General features: G+C 43.7%; 1 protein-coding gene across 1 annotated transcript; it reads left to right on the top strand.

The window, feature by feature from the left end:
- Positions 1-260: 260 nt before the first annotated feature.
- LOC128354108 (A disintegrin and metalloproteinase with thrombospondin motifs 5) lies at positions 261-14,442 on the top strand. The gene is made up of 8 exons (XM_053314364.1): positions 261-1,367; positions 9,411-9,543; positions 9,815-9,982; positions 10,465-10,748; positions 12,144-12,327; positions 12,562-12,737; positions 12,837-13,012; positions 13,722-14,442. Exons 1-8 carry the CDS (start codon positions 261-263, stop codon positions 14,440-14,442), a joined length of 2,949 nt encoding a protein of 982 aa, XP_053170339.1.
- Positions 14,443-16,776: the final 2,334 nt, after the last annotated feature.

Raw genomic sequence — 16,776 nt, 5'->3', positions numbered from 1 at the left:
CTTTGTGTTTTTGTTCTCCAAGTTCAGCTCAGTGCTTTCCAGCCTGCACACAGTTCCTCTCTGCTGATCTTTTTTCTTTTCCATTTTCCCCCAATGGTTTTGTTTGCTCGCCTGTTGGTTACTACAGTGTGTTTTTTCATGGGGGATTTGGACACCAGGAGGATGCGCTTTTTGGAGGAACAAATACACAAAGTTATGTCTTCGGCTTGTCCGGGGTTGTTTTAGTGGAGATATAGATGTTTTTCGGATTGGAATGAACAATGGTGCGGCTCCTTGGTGCTCTGGCCGGGGGCATGCTCTGGTTTCGGCTACTGTTGTTGTGCGTCGTGGAGTTGGAGCTGGGAGCCGGGGTTTCTACTTTCCAGGGTTTCTATCTTCCACCTGCGAACGGGTCGCTTCTCGCACCTGCCCGGAGAACAGACGGGGTCGTTCGGACCATTGACCGGATATACAACGGAGGAGGGAAGGTGGGGTACCTGGTGTACCTGGATGGGAGCCGGTTTCAGCTGGACATGGAGCGGGACGACTCGGTGCTGTCGCATCACTTCAGTCCCCAGTATGTACTCGCTATGATGGGGGACAGCCCTGCGCCTCTGCAGCGGGAGTGCGTGTACCGCGGGACAGTGGACTCCAACCCGGAGTCTCTGGCCGTCATCAACCTCTGCGGCGGGGGTCTCGAGGGCTTCTTCGCCGTAAACCACGCGCGCTACACCATCACGCCTATCATCAGGGCGAAGGGACACGAGCACGACGTGCGCGCCCTGCAGGACAAGGACGCGGAAAGCGCGCTCCACGTGTTCACGCGCGAGAGATTCAGCTTCGAGGCCATGCGCGAGGGGCGCGAGAGCTGCGGGACGCGCGACGGGCACAGAGGACGCAGGGATGCAGCGGGGAAACGCCGGCACAGAGGTCGAGGCAAAGGGAGACGGGACAGAGAGAAGTTCTCAGCTGAAAACACAGATGACCGCAGGCATGTGCACGGGCGGAGATGGTGGAGCCAGCTCGCCAAAGTGCCTGCCCTGGAGACCGGCAACCGGCGCAGGAGGTCAGTGTCTCGCGCCAGGCACGTGGAGCTGCTCCTGGTGGCGGATGACACCATGACCAAGAAATATGGCAAGGACTTAAACCACTATCTGCTCACACTGGCCTCCATTGCCTCCAAGCTGTACGGTCACGCCAGCATCGAGAACCCCATCCGACTGTCAGTGGTGAAAGTGATCACGGTCACTGAGAAGGAGAAGGGGCTGGAGGTGACCAAGAATGCGGCTGCGACACTCAAGAGTTTCTGCAAGTGGCAGAACCAACAAAACCCGCTGGATGACGACCACCAGCACCACCACGACGCCGCCATCCTCTTCACCAGGCAGGTAAACAAACATCCCTCCTCTCCTTCCTTTCAGCACATCCTCCTCTCCGTTCCCTCACCTGGCCGGCTCACCATGGCGCCTGTCTCTCATCCCCGGTGTGATGCCAAGGCAACGGAGTGACGCCATCGTTTGTTTTTATTTTGATGGTGCACGAGGTGGCAGCTGTTTCACTATAGCTAAGCTCTTGGCTGGCTAAAGCTTTGGGTGGCTTAAGCAAATATAAGCTGCAAAACACACACTACGATGAAAATAGCTGACACACTTTTTTATTTGTATCAGTAATAACGTAATTACGCACAATTGTTCCCTTGAGCCGGTAGGTAAGCAACAGCAAGTGGTCACTTTGGAGAACTGTGAGCTGTTGCGCCTTCACAGTTTGAATCACAGTCAATTAGAAGTGAAGACTGCACAACCTGCTCTCCACATGTCCCTGGTTTTATCCACCTCTTTTGTATTTGTTTTTATTCTCTTTCTGTGTCTCTTTCTTCCTCGTTTTAGTGAATCTTTCGTGCGTAATGCAGCGCAACGTTTGTGAAATAGCCATAAAAGCTGTATTTCCTGCGCCTAGTGTTTTTCTAGGCAGTCTCTTCTTTCTCCAAACCCCCCCCCCCCCCCTCCCCTCCCCTCCCAGTCCCCTGACAGCAGCCCAAAGCCTCAGAGTCTGTGTGATCTAAGGTGCGTGCTCGTGGCCGTGCCCGAAAATTCTTCCCAGGGCAGGAGGTTTGAAATCAGCTGCGGGGTGCATTGCAGAAATATCCCTACAACTCCCTTGAAAGTGCAGTTAATTAGATAGTCATCCCAGCTTTGCACTTCCTCTCTCATTCTGTCTTGCTCTCATCACTCCAGTCCTCACATATTTTTCTGGGTTACTTTTCCAGCGTCTGTCAGTTGGGTCTGGGAGCTGTCAGAAAAACAAACACGATCCACCCTGTGAGAAGCCTTAAGTTTACAGAGACCACACTCATATATCCCTTCTTTCACCATCCCTTTCTCTCCCCTCCTCATTTCCTCCCTGCCTCTAAAGCCACAGGGCAGCAGCAGGTCTGCATGCATTTTCACCTCCGGGTGTGGCTTTATGGTGGTTAGATCCAGTTGACGTGTCAGATAGTTCTCCTTGGATTGTGGTATGCTCAAGTCATGCAAGGTCTTGTCATGGGTGGTGAAGAAGCAAGCACCAGGGGATCTCCTGATGCCGGTACCAAACTATCATCGTCATTCACTGGCAGGGCATACCTGAGTTCAGCAGTCTGGCAAACTGTCACCATTCCTGTGTGATGTCTATTTAACCCTGTTTCCACTACACCTGCGTAGGCAAGCCCAGGCAAGAGAAAGTGCCATCCACGGGTGGTTGAGTTTGGCAGGGTGGGCAGGGTCAGGTGGGCATGGAAACTGTAACTGTTATCCAGATACCCCTAAGGAAGCCTCAGGACAGGAGGGCAGGGAGTCAAAACTAGACAGGAAATTCTAATGAAACATGACAGGCAGTGTGCTGTTGATTTTTCTCTCTTCTAGTTGGGCTTTGATCCTATTAAAATACACATGCTCATGCTGGTAAAGCCCATCCGCTCTCAGTGCATTGAGTTAAACTGCCTTTTTATATCCATGCAGTCTGTGTTAAGGCTTATAATTCTGTGCATGCAGCCAGAATCTTATATTTAGATATTACATTACATCTTTTTCCCAAAACCCCAAAGTCTTCAGTGTTTCCACAAGAGTTTTATTGGTCATAAAATGAAGAATCCAGTTAGTAAACCTCAAATGACCAGTGGAATGAACAGAAAATGCAAAGAAAATGAGTTTAAAAGAGGTTTAATTCTGTTGTTGTTAAGAACCTCAGCGTTTAGTAAAAGGTCAATAATAGCCTTCCCAGTCTCTGTCTCACCTATCACAACACTTGCATTATTCATAAATCTGTCTCCAGACCCTCATTCACAAACTTCTCAGCTTCACCACTGAAGGTTGAGGTCATGCTGTAGATTTTACCTGTCACCAGAGGAAGCAGGTGATCCCTCTATGCTGAACAGAGTTTGTAATCATCTACTATGCACCCTGTAACATAGTACAGACTCCCTATCTATTGCATTTCATTTAATGAGTATAACTGCAGTTAAATCTGGTAAGCATGCAGAATAAGTAGATAACATGACCTGACTTAAGGCCTATTGTGACCTTACTTTAACTTTGACCTCTGAACTCTTTGGCTGTTAAAGGCCATTATCAGGGTTCTTTGTTTTGGCTGACAACTCAAATTGCTGTCAATCATCGTGACAGGCAGACAAGCAGCACTGAGGTTTGTAAATACCTGAACACTGCAGGAAAGTCCTTTGCTTGAGGAATTTATGTGTATCTGCTCGGGTTGCAGGAAAGCTGTCACAAAGAAAAATGTGGGGAAATGTTCATTTTGTCAATAAAAGACAGCCTCTATTAGTTAGCCTCTATTCTCAAGACCACACCAAAAAAATATTCTTCAAGCAGGATCAACCTATTAGTGTTTCCACTGACAAAATCAGCCAGTCAGGAAATAACTTTTTTTTTTAAAGATTTTGTTGGCATTATTTATCAGTAGGCCGACAGGAAACATGGGAGAGAGAGGGGGGTGTGACGTGCAGCAAAGGACCTCTGATCGGGATTCGAACCGGGGTCGGCTGCGTATATGGCATGCGCTCTAACCACTCAACCACTTGCGCGCCAGGAAATACCTTTTTGTTTGGCACAGGTACCTCATACCTTGCTGCATTTTGGATTGAAAAAGAAAAGAACTTTAATATACGAGACATGTTTTCTCAGGACTTTCTCTGGAAAAAAAAGCTTTAGTTTTTGTCCTAATGGAAACTTGAGGGAAAGAAAAAGTTGGATGTGCTTTAAAGTTGGTCTGCCAAGTATTTGATGCGTTATAGGAAGTGGTCTGCCTGAATATGCTTAATGTCAAATGTGTGAAGTTACTAAATAGTGGTTTATGTAACATAAATAACCCATTTTTATTTGGAGGGACGGTGAAGCAGATCTTGATTATTGTAGTCCACTGAACTAGAACTGAAGCTCATTGAAGACTTTGTGACTGTGAAGTCAGACTAGTCCATTGTTCTCAGATGGGTTGGAGGGAACTTGTCTCTTTGTGGTCGGGTCCAATTACTCCAACACCCCGTACCCGGAGTGAGCTGACCCGTGTGGCGGTGTCACCCGGCTCCACACATACCAGCACCAGAACAAAACAACGGGCACATTGAGGGGACTCTGTTGTGAGTGTGTGTTTGTGTGTTAGTGTATATGGGAACATTAAATGTTACGCATGGCTGTGTCTACTTGTTGTGAGCTTGGACAGTAGACAAAGCCCTACTGTAAGGTGGCCAGAGAGAGCTGCAGAGCTGTGGAGATATTGACATACATGTGTGCTCATTTTCTCTCTCTTTCATTTGCTTCATGCAGCAATCGCTCAAATATTTAGATAGACATTGCTAGAAGGTGCTTGTGATGCCAGTGCCGACCTCTTCAACCCGAGCTGAGGTCAGATCACTTTCACTTTGGTCAGGACAGATTGGAGAATACAGCAGTTAGAGAATATTTTATTTTTCATCGGAGCCACGATACATAATTATTTTCGAGCCTATAAAATTTGTGCACGAGTGGACTGAGGTTAAACTCCTATATTATGCAAGAAGATCATGAAAGTAAGACAATACTCAAAGAGGAAATATCCTTTATTGGAAAGAAAGTGAGATGAGGTATTTCTTAAAGATCAAGGGAGCTCCATGTGTATTTCTGAAGCATTTGGGACAAGCTCATCAGCCCAAATACCATAAATGTCTTAGGTTTCCACACTTAAAGTCACACGATGACACCTATGCCACTTGTATTTGTGAATGAAGACCTTGAAATGCAGTTGACAACTCAGGAAAAACAACTCATATTGATCCCAAGGTCAAGAAAGAACTTCAATACTCAGTAATGTCCAAGATAAGGCAAATGTCCACAGCTTCAATAACCAATCATAATATTTTTCAACTGTGCCTCAGAGTCAATATTTTTACTAGAAATCCGTAAAATTATAGTATGATATCATTCTGTATCGTCACTAAATGATTCCCTTGAAAGTAGATGAACAATGTTGTTGATTTACCGCCCATCTAGCTGGAACATTGAGAAGACTCTTATGTAATGACAGATGTAAGAGACACACTGATATAGACACAGCAAGTACCAATACACAATCCATTTCCTCCACATTTGTTCAGCACAAAGTTATGTCATTTACACTCTTACAGTAAATGTAGGAATTTACACATGTGTATAGTGCGGACACCTCCCTTTCCTGTGCACTTGACATCCTCCTCTCCTCTTCCATGTTTATGTGTGCCTGTACATTAAAGTGTACATTTCCCAGCCTTCACCCCCATCACAGCTAGTCCCTTTATTTGTTTTAACTGTTCTTGATATTTCACACGTGCTATACTTCGTCTGGCATATGTTGACAACCTGCAGACAGCTCCTGAATCCCGAAGCCTCGACCCCGACCGAGGTCTGTCGACATACACGACAGTTCAGTCTACCAGGAAACAACACATTGGCCTCACCCTCTTCACACTGTGATGCATCAGTAACTTTCAACTGCTCTCCTGTTAGCAATCATGGTCTGAGGTTTCCCTTGAGCACTGACCTTAGGCGGGTTCATGTCTCCAAGCGAAGCAAAATAACACCATTTGCTCAGCTCAACTATTTATACTTAGTAAGCTTCATTTCTCCTCCATAAGTGATCAGTCTTCTGGTTTCTGAGCTTACATCTGTCTTGCTTGATGGGACAATCTGGACCATGACATACTCTTGAGAACTTTATCAATCTTAAAGGGTTGACACTTTACTTTCTGTGCTTATGTCTCAATTACTAAACACACAGGTTTTGTTATAATAATGGGTCATGTTCTAAGTTTAAATACGGTGTTCCATAAGCATTAAAGATAAGCACTTAGACCACTTTTGTTTTGTCTTTTACGTGCTACCACTAATTGGTCACATCCTCAAAACATAGAAGTAAAATTATTTTCTTCGCTGACGACACACACATCTATTAGAGTCGTTGGATATGCAACAACTTTCTTTTGATTGCCATTTGAATGGCCAGAAAACTGAAATGTTGCTTGTTGGTTCAGCCAGGAAAGATCAGCGACAACAGTTTTCAAGGATGACTCCGTAAAACACAATGAGAGACCAAAGTGTTAACTATAATTGTGAGATAAAGGAAGTGGAGTAAATAGTAATTCCCTCTTGATATCTACACAAAACTGTAATACTTTATAGCTGTACTAGTTATTGCAGATTCTTAAGTACATGTGCCTCAAAATTATACTCTAGCCTGCGTTCACTGATTTTTGTAGCCATTAGGGGGCAGCAGAAACAAGCTGTAACTTCAACTCTGACATATTATAACCTTAAAGTTGATATGGCGTACTGTGCCTGTGTGTTCTTTACACATCCAGCACCAGCAGTCATGGAACAACATTAGCAAGCCAAGTAGTGTCTGTTATCTACCTGTGGAAAAAATGTAGTGCTGTTCATCATTTGACAACCTGTTAGTCATTGTTGGCTGCAGTGTGTTTTCAGTGTGAATTAAACTCATTCTGCAAAACACATTTTTTCTGTGTGTGTGTGTGTGTGAGGCAGAGAGAGAGAGCGAGAGAGAGAGAGAAAGAGAGAGAGAGAGAGAGAGAGAGAGAGAGTGCCTGTGTGTCTGGGTCTGGCTGGCTGTTTGTTTAACACAAGCTTTGGCTTAGATCGCAAGCACACAGCTCTGATCGTCTCCTGACCTTCGCAACCAGCTTGCCACCTGTTCCCCTGTTATTTCTGCCAATATTTCTCTAACTCGTTGTTCTCTCAGTTCTTCCCTTTAATTTCCGGCATCCCTCAATCCTTTCCCCACTGGCATATGATTCTTGAACTTATTTTTCTCTCTCCCATGCCCTCCCTCTTTTTTCTTGCCTGTCTGTGAGAGGCCTTGGGATGAAAACAAAGTTGGAAAGAGACTTGGCGGAGAGAAGAAGTAAATAATAACCAAAGATGTGAGTTTTGGGGTAATTTCAGGTATTTTTCCCACATCACCATGTAATATCTAACAGGAGATTCCCATTTTTCTACTTTTCACCCACGTGTTTTCTGTTACACTGTGTTGTAGTAATGAAAGCCGTGTATGCAAGAACGAGCTGAACAATAACATCTCTCGTACTGTAGCCTGGGAGGGGATCAATGCATAAATAAATAAAATGTGAGGGAGGTGTAAAGAACACAGGGGCAAAAGAGTGTGGGAAATGGGAAAAGAGAAACAGACCAAATATGAAGAAAAACTTCTCTATACATTCTCACTGTCTGATTCAAAACAAACACACTTCCTTCTATGGTTTTTAAGCTTGTCTCTCCACACAGAAAAAGTCAAGTGGAATTCCAGCGCAGTGTGTGTGCCTCTCTGAAGCAATCCATGCAGTCAGCGTGTTTGACTTACTCTTTGTTTTCTTCTCATGTATCCAGCAGTCAATTGGCAAAAGCAGGCACTCTTTTTCTCTTTTTGTATGCGTGTGTATGAATATGATTGTGTATCATTGAGTAGTATATGCTGTGCAGTATATTCTTGCCTGTTAGTGTGGTCTGTATGTTCAAGTATACCTGTGCACATGTATAGTATATATACATTCTTATAGTTATGTGCATCTGAGTGTACTTGCATGTTTGTGCGTGTGTGTGTGTGTGTGTGTGTGTGTGTGTGTGTGTATGTGTATGTGTGTATGTGTGTGTGAGGTGCTCCCACCCACTCAGTCATGTGTGTGAGTGCAGAACACAAGGCAGTTTGTTCCTAACCGATTTGCCCAGAACGGGTAAACACCCTCCCCAGAGAGCCTCTCACACACGACCCAGCAGGCCTGTCAACACCACTTAACATGACGATTCATCCTCTCCATGGGACGTGTGTGTGTGTGTGTTGCTTATTTGTATGTACTTATATACACATGCATGGATGTTGGTCTCCATACGTTTATGTCCGTCTGTGCACCGAATGCACAAATAAGTTGGAAGCATGTTCTGTTGCACTGTGAATGTGTATGTACATGCACTTAGGCCCATGTGCAGGCGTCTGCTGTCTGATGTCACGGTATGATTAACTGATTGATCTCTGCACTCAGCAGGGCTCGGGAGAGCACCCGAGGCCTCATCTACACGGACATATGTGAGAATCAAAACAAAGATCAATGTTATGCACTCTGGCTCCCCATGTGACAAAGAGATGTTGGAGGCAGAGGGAGGAAGTGGGAGTTAAAAGCAATTGAAGAAAAATTAAAGGGGCCCTTCACTGATTTTACATAGCAGAATCTCTAGTCACAAGGAGTGCTACACAGCTTTTTGAAGCAGTTTTATAATGTCTTCTGTGGCTCTGGAAGAGCAGTGTGAAGTCTGAGAAATGACACCACTTGTATCTCAATGAAAGCCTCTAAAGACATATGCTTCCAATTTGCATCATGTGAGCTGTACCTCACATTGTTGTTGTTGCTTTGAGGTCTGCTGCATCGACTTTGACGCTTCTGTTTTTATCTGTCTTGCAAGCCATCCAACTTTAGGAAATTGCAATATTAAACAAAATGTGTCCATATTACTTTCTGTGAGAGATGATGATCCTCGAGGGCAGGGAAAAAAAGCAAGCAGACAGTTAGGGCGGAAGAATGTAGCAAGCGGAACATGAAAAAAATCCAAAAATAATATTTCCCTGATGCTTGGGGAAAAGGAGACGGTTCACATAATTACATTTTTAATTAAGGCATAGCAGGCTGAATGTCAATTCATTTTTAAAATGGCATTGTCGAGTTTTTGTTGATACACCTTCAGGAGAAGGACTTGGTTGAAATTAAGTGCTACAATCTTAGAGGATTTTAACTGGAAACAAGGAAGAGTGTTCCACAAGTATCAGGATGAATCACCTTTTTAAATTAAACTCTGAAATAAACAGGATTTTCTCCTGATTTTTTGGTTTAAGTTCAAATATAAACTTACAATGTTTCCTCTGTCCAGGACCTCTGTGGCCACCACTCCTGCGACACTCTGGGCATGGCTGATGTTGGCACCATCTGCTCTCCAGAGAGAAGTTGTGCTGTCATCGAGGACGACGGGCTCCACGCTGCATTTACTGTCGCGCATGAGATAGGTAGGCATGGATGCACACACAAACAATGATTCAGACATGCCAGCACATGCAAATGGCTATCAGTCAGCACATCTGATAGTTGGTGTGTGGGTGATGGTTGATTAATATCACCAGAGTATTGTCTGATGTCATGCACCTGATACCTCACCATTTAGTATGTTTTCTTTTCTCATTATTGCTGCATGTGGAAACTCGTGAGAAGACTCATCATTTATCTCTTTTCCAAGAATAACCTTTCAGTCAAATATATTCTTTCTCACTTTTTCCTCAGGTCACTTGCTCGGTTTATCCCATGACGACTCCAAATTCTGTGAGGAGCGTTTTGGAGTGAACAGCGACAAGCGGCTCATGTCCTCCATCCTCACCTCCATTGACGCCTCAAAACCCTGGAGCCGCTGCACCTCAGCAACCATCACAGACTTTTTTGATGACGGCAATGGTGAGAGCGAGCGACTGTGTAGAATAATAAAAGAAAAAAACACGAAACAAAAGCAAACATCTGTAATTCTTATCATCAGGAGAACTTCTCACAGCTGGAGTTCTCTATCTACAAGTTGCATCCATGTGAATCTGACTTTTCTCCCACAGTACCTAAAACTGGGAGCTATTTACTACCAAACCAAGCTATAATCCTGGTTAATTTGGAGTTATTTACAATCCTATTAACTATTTTTTTAAAGAGTGTAGCTGCAGTGAAGCCAAAGACAGATCACTGGCAGGAAATCAAGATTAGTCATACTTTGCATTCCTGTTTCATCATGTCATGACAGCCATGAAGCATTGTGAAATGTTGCTTTCAGTATAATTCATGTACCACCAACGATTGCAGGTTATCATTTAAAGCCATACAATTAATCTGGATCATCATTTCACGGATTATCATATTAACGCAATATCCCCTCCTCTTCTTATCTGCCACAGCTGAATGTCTCCTGGACTCTCCTCGTCAGCCCCTGCTGGGCCCTGAAGAGCTGCCAGGGCAGAGCTATGATGCCGTCCGCCAGTGTCGCCTTGCCTTTGGCCCTGAGTACACAGTCTGCCCAGGCATGGACGTATGCTCTAGGTTGTGGTGTGCAGTGATTCGCCAGGGACAAATGGTGTGTCTGACCAAGAAGCTGCCAGCTGTGGAGGGGACCCCATGTGGGAAGGGGCGCATCTGCCTGCAGGGAAAGTGTGTGGATAAAACCCGCAAGAAGCATTACTCGGTAAGGAGATACAAGCATATAGTGTTTGGAGACAGGAGGTGTTTGCTTGTCGAGACAAAACAGACTAAAATCCAAAATAGATTCTTGTAGTAAAATTAGACCTTTTTATTGTTCAAAAACTGATATTTTAAGCATGAAGCATTCATTTCTACAATGTACAAACGTGTCTGTAGAAGATGCACAAAGAGAGGAAAAGGAATAAAGTTGATATCAAGTAAACAGGGCTGCTATTAAGAATGAAAAAAATAAAGTAGAAAAAGATACAGAGATGTCACGGGTCTTTGTGTGACTGCATTGTGTGGTCTGCTTTATTTATGCTGATCTATGCTATTTTTTTCTCGAGGCCTTATTGAAACAAATCTAAATTAAATTTGACCTTAATGAGTTAAAAGACCGGATCTTTTTCTTGGCAGGCTGTGGACACTGTGTGTGTGTGTCTGTGTGTGTGTGTGTGTGTGTGTTTGTGTGTGTGTGTCTGTGTGTGTATCGAGAGGAAAAGAGAGTGAAAGTCAAAAAGAATGGGAAAGAGGGAAAGAATATTTTCTTTGTGTTTTTTTGTCACGTGACTTTTGATGAGTCTGACTCGATACTTGGCAGGCGATTGCATGTGTGGATCTGTTCCAAGTTCTGACTCGCTTCATATCCACTGCCGTGTATGATGATCAGTTTACTGCTCAGAGCAATGTTAAATCCCCTCCATTTTAGACTGCAGAAGCCTTTAACCTCTATATATTTCTAGTACCATGATTAAGTAGCTTTTACAGTGGAAAGAAGCCACTCAAGAACCATAAAGAATAAATTGAAAAACTGTTACCAATGAAGCTTTGCAGAACCTTAGTAATATAAAATCAACTTTGTCTCATAAAACATTGAATGCTACTTATCCAGCATTTTTTTATCACTGATGACTCATGCACCATTGGTTAGAAAAATGCATGAATAAGTACATTACCTTCAGGATTTCATTGAGGCTGCTTCTCAGGGGAAGCATGTGAGCTGTTGGGCTACGGAGACAGTCATGCTGTCTTAATGAGTGGCTTTAAACAGACTAAAGTGATTTTGGTCACACAGTTATTATCACATGAGGATAGCGTCCTTCTTTTTTTTTCTCTCTCTCTCTTTTGCATGTCACAATGCATGCCACATTTTCACGATATGTTATCTCAAATCTCTCTCTGAAGGGCTTTCTCTGTGACACACTGGGGCAACCGCACTGACTTCCAACATGTCTGATAAGTCCTAATTGTCCTCTCTCATTTCCTTTTTTTTGCCCTTTCTTTCCTCTCATCCCTCTCTTCTCTCTGATCTCTCCTCTGCTGTCATCTCCTCCTGATCTTTATCTCCTCTTTCATCTTCTGTCTCCTCCTCTCTTTCCTCCTCTCCTCCCTCTCCCAGGCGTCAAACCACGGCAGCTGGAGTTCCTGGGGTCCTTGGGGTGCCTGCTCTAGAACTTGTGGAGGCGGGGTGCAGTTTGCGCAGCGCCTGTGCAACAATCCGCCACCACGGAACAACGGGCGCTACTGCACGGGGAAGAGAGCCATCTATCGGTCCTGCAGCGTCACGCCATGTCCACCGTCAAGTAAGCATGGCAGCATGCAGGAAACATTTATTGTTGGACTGAGAATGCATGATTACAGCATTATAGTAGATTTTGAAAGGTCACCGATCTAACCAAAGTACACAGAACATTTTTATCCCAATTGAAATAAAACAAGACACAGCAACAACAGTTCAAACTATTTTCACTATTTTCATTTTCAAACTACTGAGGTGCATAATTTCAAACATATTTTTTAATTGAACTTTTCTTCAGATAAGAGTTTCCGGCAGGAGCAATGTGAGGTGCGCAACGGTCCCCAGACAGATCCTAAAGGGGTGAAGACCTTTGTTGAGTGGGTGCCAAAGTATGCAGGTGTTCTCCCTAAAGATGTGTGCAAGTTAACCTGCAGAGCAAAAGGAACAGGCTACTATGTGGTCTTCTCTCAGAGGGTGAGTTCTTCACACAGAAAAAGAAAAGCTGCAGTGCACTTTGATAACTAAAGATTATTGAGAAAAAACGTGAAAAATCGTGACTGTGTCTGTTTTCAGGTGACAGATGGGACAGAGTGTCGTCCTTACAGCAGTTCGGTGTGCGTGAAGGGGAAATGTATACGAACAGGCTGCGACGGCATCATTGGCTCCAAGCTCCAGTTCGACAAGTGTGGTATATGTGGAGGTGACAGCACAGGGTGTATACGCGTTGTTGGCAACTTCACCAAGAAGAGGTAAGAAACCAGAAAAGACTGAAACACTATGGGTTAGGGTTACACATGTACATCCTTATTTTGCAGAATTTAGAGGAATAGTCTTAATACAGTACACTTACACAGCAGCACACTGAAATAATAATACTGCATTTGCACAATGTTAGTAGAATGAGGAGAAAGGAAGAGCACACAGTATTCCGACTATTCACACATTATTCCAAGATTGTTATCTCCCTTCATCAGACTTGTAGTCACATCATATTAGTAGCGATGTAGCCTTAATTATTTACTTTAACTGTGTCAAAAAGTCCAGTTAGAATGACAACTAACATGTATATTGTTTAAATGTATTCAAATGCAACCTCAATTCAAAGTGTGTCTGCACCCTAAAAGGCTGTCACAAGGTAAAAGTTTAGCCTGGCTCCAGATCTTTAGCCTGGCTCCAAATCTATTAATCCCTGTCCACATCAATTTGTTCAGTCTATTATTTATACTATTTCCACGCAGGGTGTCAAATACGTTTATCTTCACATTGTCTCTGTGATGATTTGGTTCAGCACTGATCACAAGTTTCTTTCAAATTAGTTTTAAATTACTTATCAATTGTAATAGTGTTGATATTGGCTGCCATTTGGACATAAAGCCAGCAAAGCAAAGCCAGTGAAGACAAATAGCACAGTCTTTTGCATATTGACCTAACTTCTCTACTTTGTCTCTCGCCAAACAGTAAAGGTTACACTGATGTGGTGAAAATCCCTGCAGGCTCCACACACATCAAAGTTCGTCAGCACAAGGCCAAGGACCAGACCCGTTACACCGCCTACCTCGCAATCCGAAAACCCAGTGGCGAGTACCTCCTCAATGGAAAGTTCATGATCTCCACCTCCGAGACAATCATCCCGCTCAACGGTTCGGTGCTCAACTACAGTGGCTGGAGCCAAAGGGACGAGTGGCTTCATAGCATGGGTCCGGGGGCCATCCAAGAAGCGTTGGTGGTTCAGATTCTAGCGACAGATGCTAAAAAGCCACTGGATGTTCGTTATAGCTTTTTCATGCCGCGGCGGACAACCCCACAGCAGCCGTCAGCTCCACTCATCCCCAACCCAAAATCACACAGCAGCACTACAACTGTCTCAACCACAACGAGAACCACCACCACCACCACCACCACCACCACCACCACCAGTAGCACCACCACCACCACCAGTAGCACCACTACATCCTCCACAGCTCCCCCTGTCCTGGTTCCTACAGGTCCAGGTCCCTCAACACCACCGCCAGGGCCCCAATGGATGACAGGAGCCTGGATGACATGCTCCAGGACTTGTGACACTGGTTGGCAGAGTAGAACAGTGCAGTGTAAGGACCAGTATGGCAAACTGTCCAAAGGCTGCATGCTGGGTAGCCGCCCCTCTGCCTTTAAACACTGTCTGGTGAAGAAATGTTGAGGCGGCAGGATTGAAAAAATGATTTATAAGACAAGAGACAATGTGCAGGAAGTCTGTAAATCTGATAAAGGTCTCATGTGCTGGATGTGGGACTACAGACCAATGAATTTAAAACATAGAACCCCAAACAGGACTGTGAATATTGGCTGAAAGCGCCTGGACCAGTCACACAGACTCAGAGACAGATTGGCATACCTGACTATATGCCAGAGAGGAATGTCCTTGAATCATAGTAGCTATGCAGAGCACAAGCAGGATGGAGGACAATTCTTGTGTGATAATGACAAGTATCGCCCTGGCATAGCTGAGGACTTAAGTTGCATGCCATTTCCACATGGACAATAACTGATTGTCTTTCCTTCAGTCTCCAAACCTTGAGGTTTAGTGTGTGTTGCCCTGTAATGGCATGCCTGTCGTTCTTTTTTATGCTATTCCATGTGTTCTAATCACTGTGGGGATTTGGAAATCACATCCCTTTTGTGTTTTGTCATGAATGTGTCCAAGACAAGAGCCCCAACTATGGGAAGCACATGTTATTCACTATGTCATCATTTCTGCCCATATGCCCTGGCTTCAAGCATACCCTTTCTTTATTTGACTGCTCTTTCCAGATTAAAAAAAACCTGGAGGCAATACAAGACTGACCATAAACGATAGTTACTGTAATCATGAATAATAGAGGCCATCCAAAAGAGAGTGTTAGAGTTTTAAAGGGAGTAAAAGAGTGCAATCTTACTATTATTATTTCTGATGAGTCATGGGAGTGTAGCTTGATGACCAAGAATGAACGGGGACACCCTGACATTTGGTGATTAAATGGTGCATTGCATCCAAACAGCACAATAATATGGTACAAAGCTGGGAAACCAATCAGCTGTACCAAGGACCAGTCATAAACTGTTCAGATACTTCTCTTTGCTCAGGTTCCTGAGTATTTCCTCCTCTTTGCAACAACTCAGGAAGAAAATTCTTCCTTATGACACAAGTATGGATTGTACTGAATCTGATGGAATAGAAAGAAGGAGTATGGTGGCCTTCAGAAGACAAACCTTGCAACAGTTCAATTGATAAAGGGGCAACATAAGCACGACACTCCTTAAAATTTACGGAGGTTAATAATGAATCATTGGTTCGGGCAATGCTTGATTTTTGATGTGCGTGTGTGTGTGTAGTGAGTGTATCTTTGTGTGCATGTTGTGTGCACATGCTAGCACATTTATGTATCCAGGCCTGTGTTTAAAGTACCGTGAACGTGTGTTTTCGTCCTCTGCTGCGTCTTGAAGCTTCTTTACTCTCAGTTCCATTTTGTATCAATCATTATGCTGGTGCTGGGAGGTTTACGGACCTTTTCTGTATCTGTTTGTTTGTCTGTTAATCTATTAGGATACAATGCTAATATGACAATGTGTGCCCTGGATACTCGCAACGACAGCATGAGATATACTAATGCCATCATTAATGTCCTCTTGCAATTCAACTCTTTCTTCATTTTCTTTCTTTTCATCACTCATTCCCTATAACATCATGTATTTGTTTTCAATCCTGATGGGTGATGATTGCCACATTACAACACTAAAGATTGTGCCACAGGATGGGTGATTTTAAAGGGTCAGGTAACCCAAAATACAAAAACAGAATTTCACTTGTGGCAGTCAGTCAGTATGAAAATTGTTGACAGTGTGTTCTGTTGATTATTCATATTCATATATGTAAGGATAACATTGATTCTGGAAAGTGATGTTAAAAGGTGGTGTTGAATGAAAGACAGAAATATGTGTATTTGCTTTCTCTCTGAGAGTTAGATGAGAAGAGCAGTACCACCCTTATACCTGTACAGTAAATATAAAGCTTAAGTCAGAAGATGAGGTGATTGTTAACTAAGCTTAGCTAAGCATAAAAACTGGAAAAGGTCTGGAGGGGGATAAAAAAAAGTGTGCCGAGCAGCACTTCTTAAGCTCACTAATTAACACTTCATATCTTGTTTGTCTAGAGTCTTGTCGTCAGTATGAGGTTTCCAGGCAATCAACAAGTGAGCAAGACTCTGAGAGGTGCTGCCAGGTGTATCTTATACCTTTAGAAATAGCCAGGCTAGCTGTTTCAACCTGTTTCTGCTGTTGGTAGCTTCACATTTAACAGGCACATATGAGAGTTCTATTAATGTTCTCATCTAATTCATTGAAGAACTATCTGCGTCACTAGATACCACAGTATATAGAGTGCTATTTGTGTGAACTCCTCCACCCAATGTCATGGTGTCATCCTTTTTTATTTCTTCTAATTTGATCATTCAATCAAGGATGCATCTGGAGTGTAGACATGTACATGTGTACATAT

This window comes from Scomber japonicus, chromosome 24, assembly GCF_027409825.1.
Source record: "Scomber japonicus isolate fScoJap1 chromosome 24, fScoJap1.pri, whole genome shotgun sequence".
Classification (NCBI taxonomy): domain Eukaryota; kingdom Metazoa; phylum Chordata; class Actinopteri; order Scombriformes; family Scombridae; genus Scomber; species Scomber japonicus.
This window is presented reverse-complemented; position numbering and strand designations above follow the sequence as displayed.

What these genes read in the sequence shown, in the direction of transcription:
- LOC128354108 (XM_053314364.1), top strand. Translation starts at nt 261, where the DNA reads ATGGTGCGGCTCCTTGGTGCTCTGGCCGGGGGCATGCTCTGGTTTCGG. An exon ending in TACTGTCGCGCATGAGATAG is followed by an intron (nt 9,544 to 9,814) that starts GTAGGCATGGAT and finishes CTTTTTCCTCAG; the next exon opens with GTCACTTGCTCGGTTTATCC. An exon ending in CTTTTTTGATGACGGCAATG is followed by an intron (nt 9,983 to 10,464) that starts GTGAGAGCGAGC and finishes TATCTGCCACAG; the next exon opens with CTGAATGTCTCCTGGACTCT.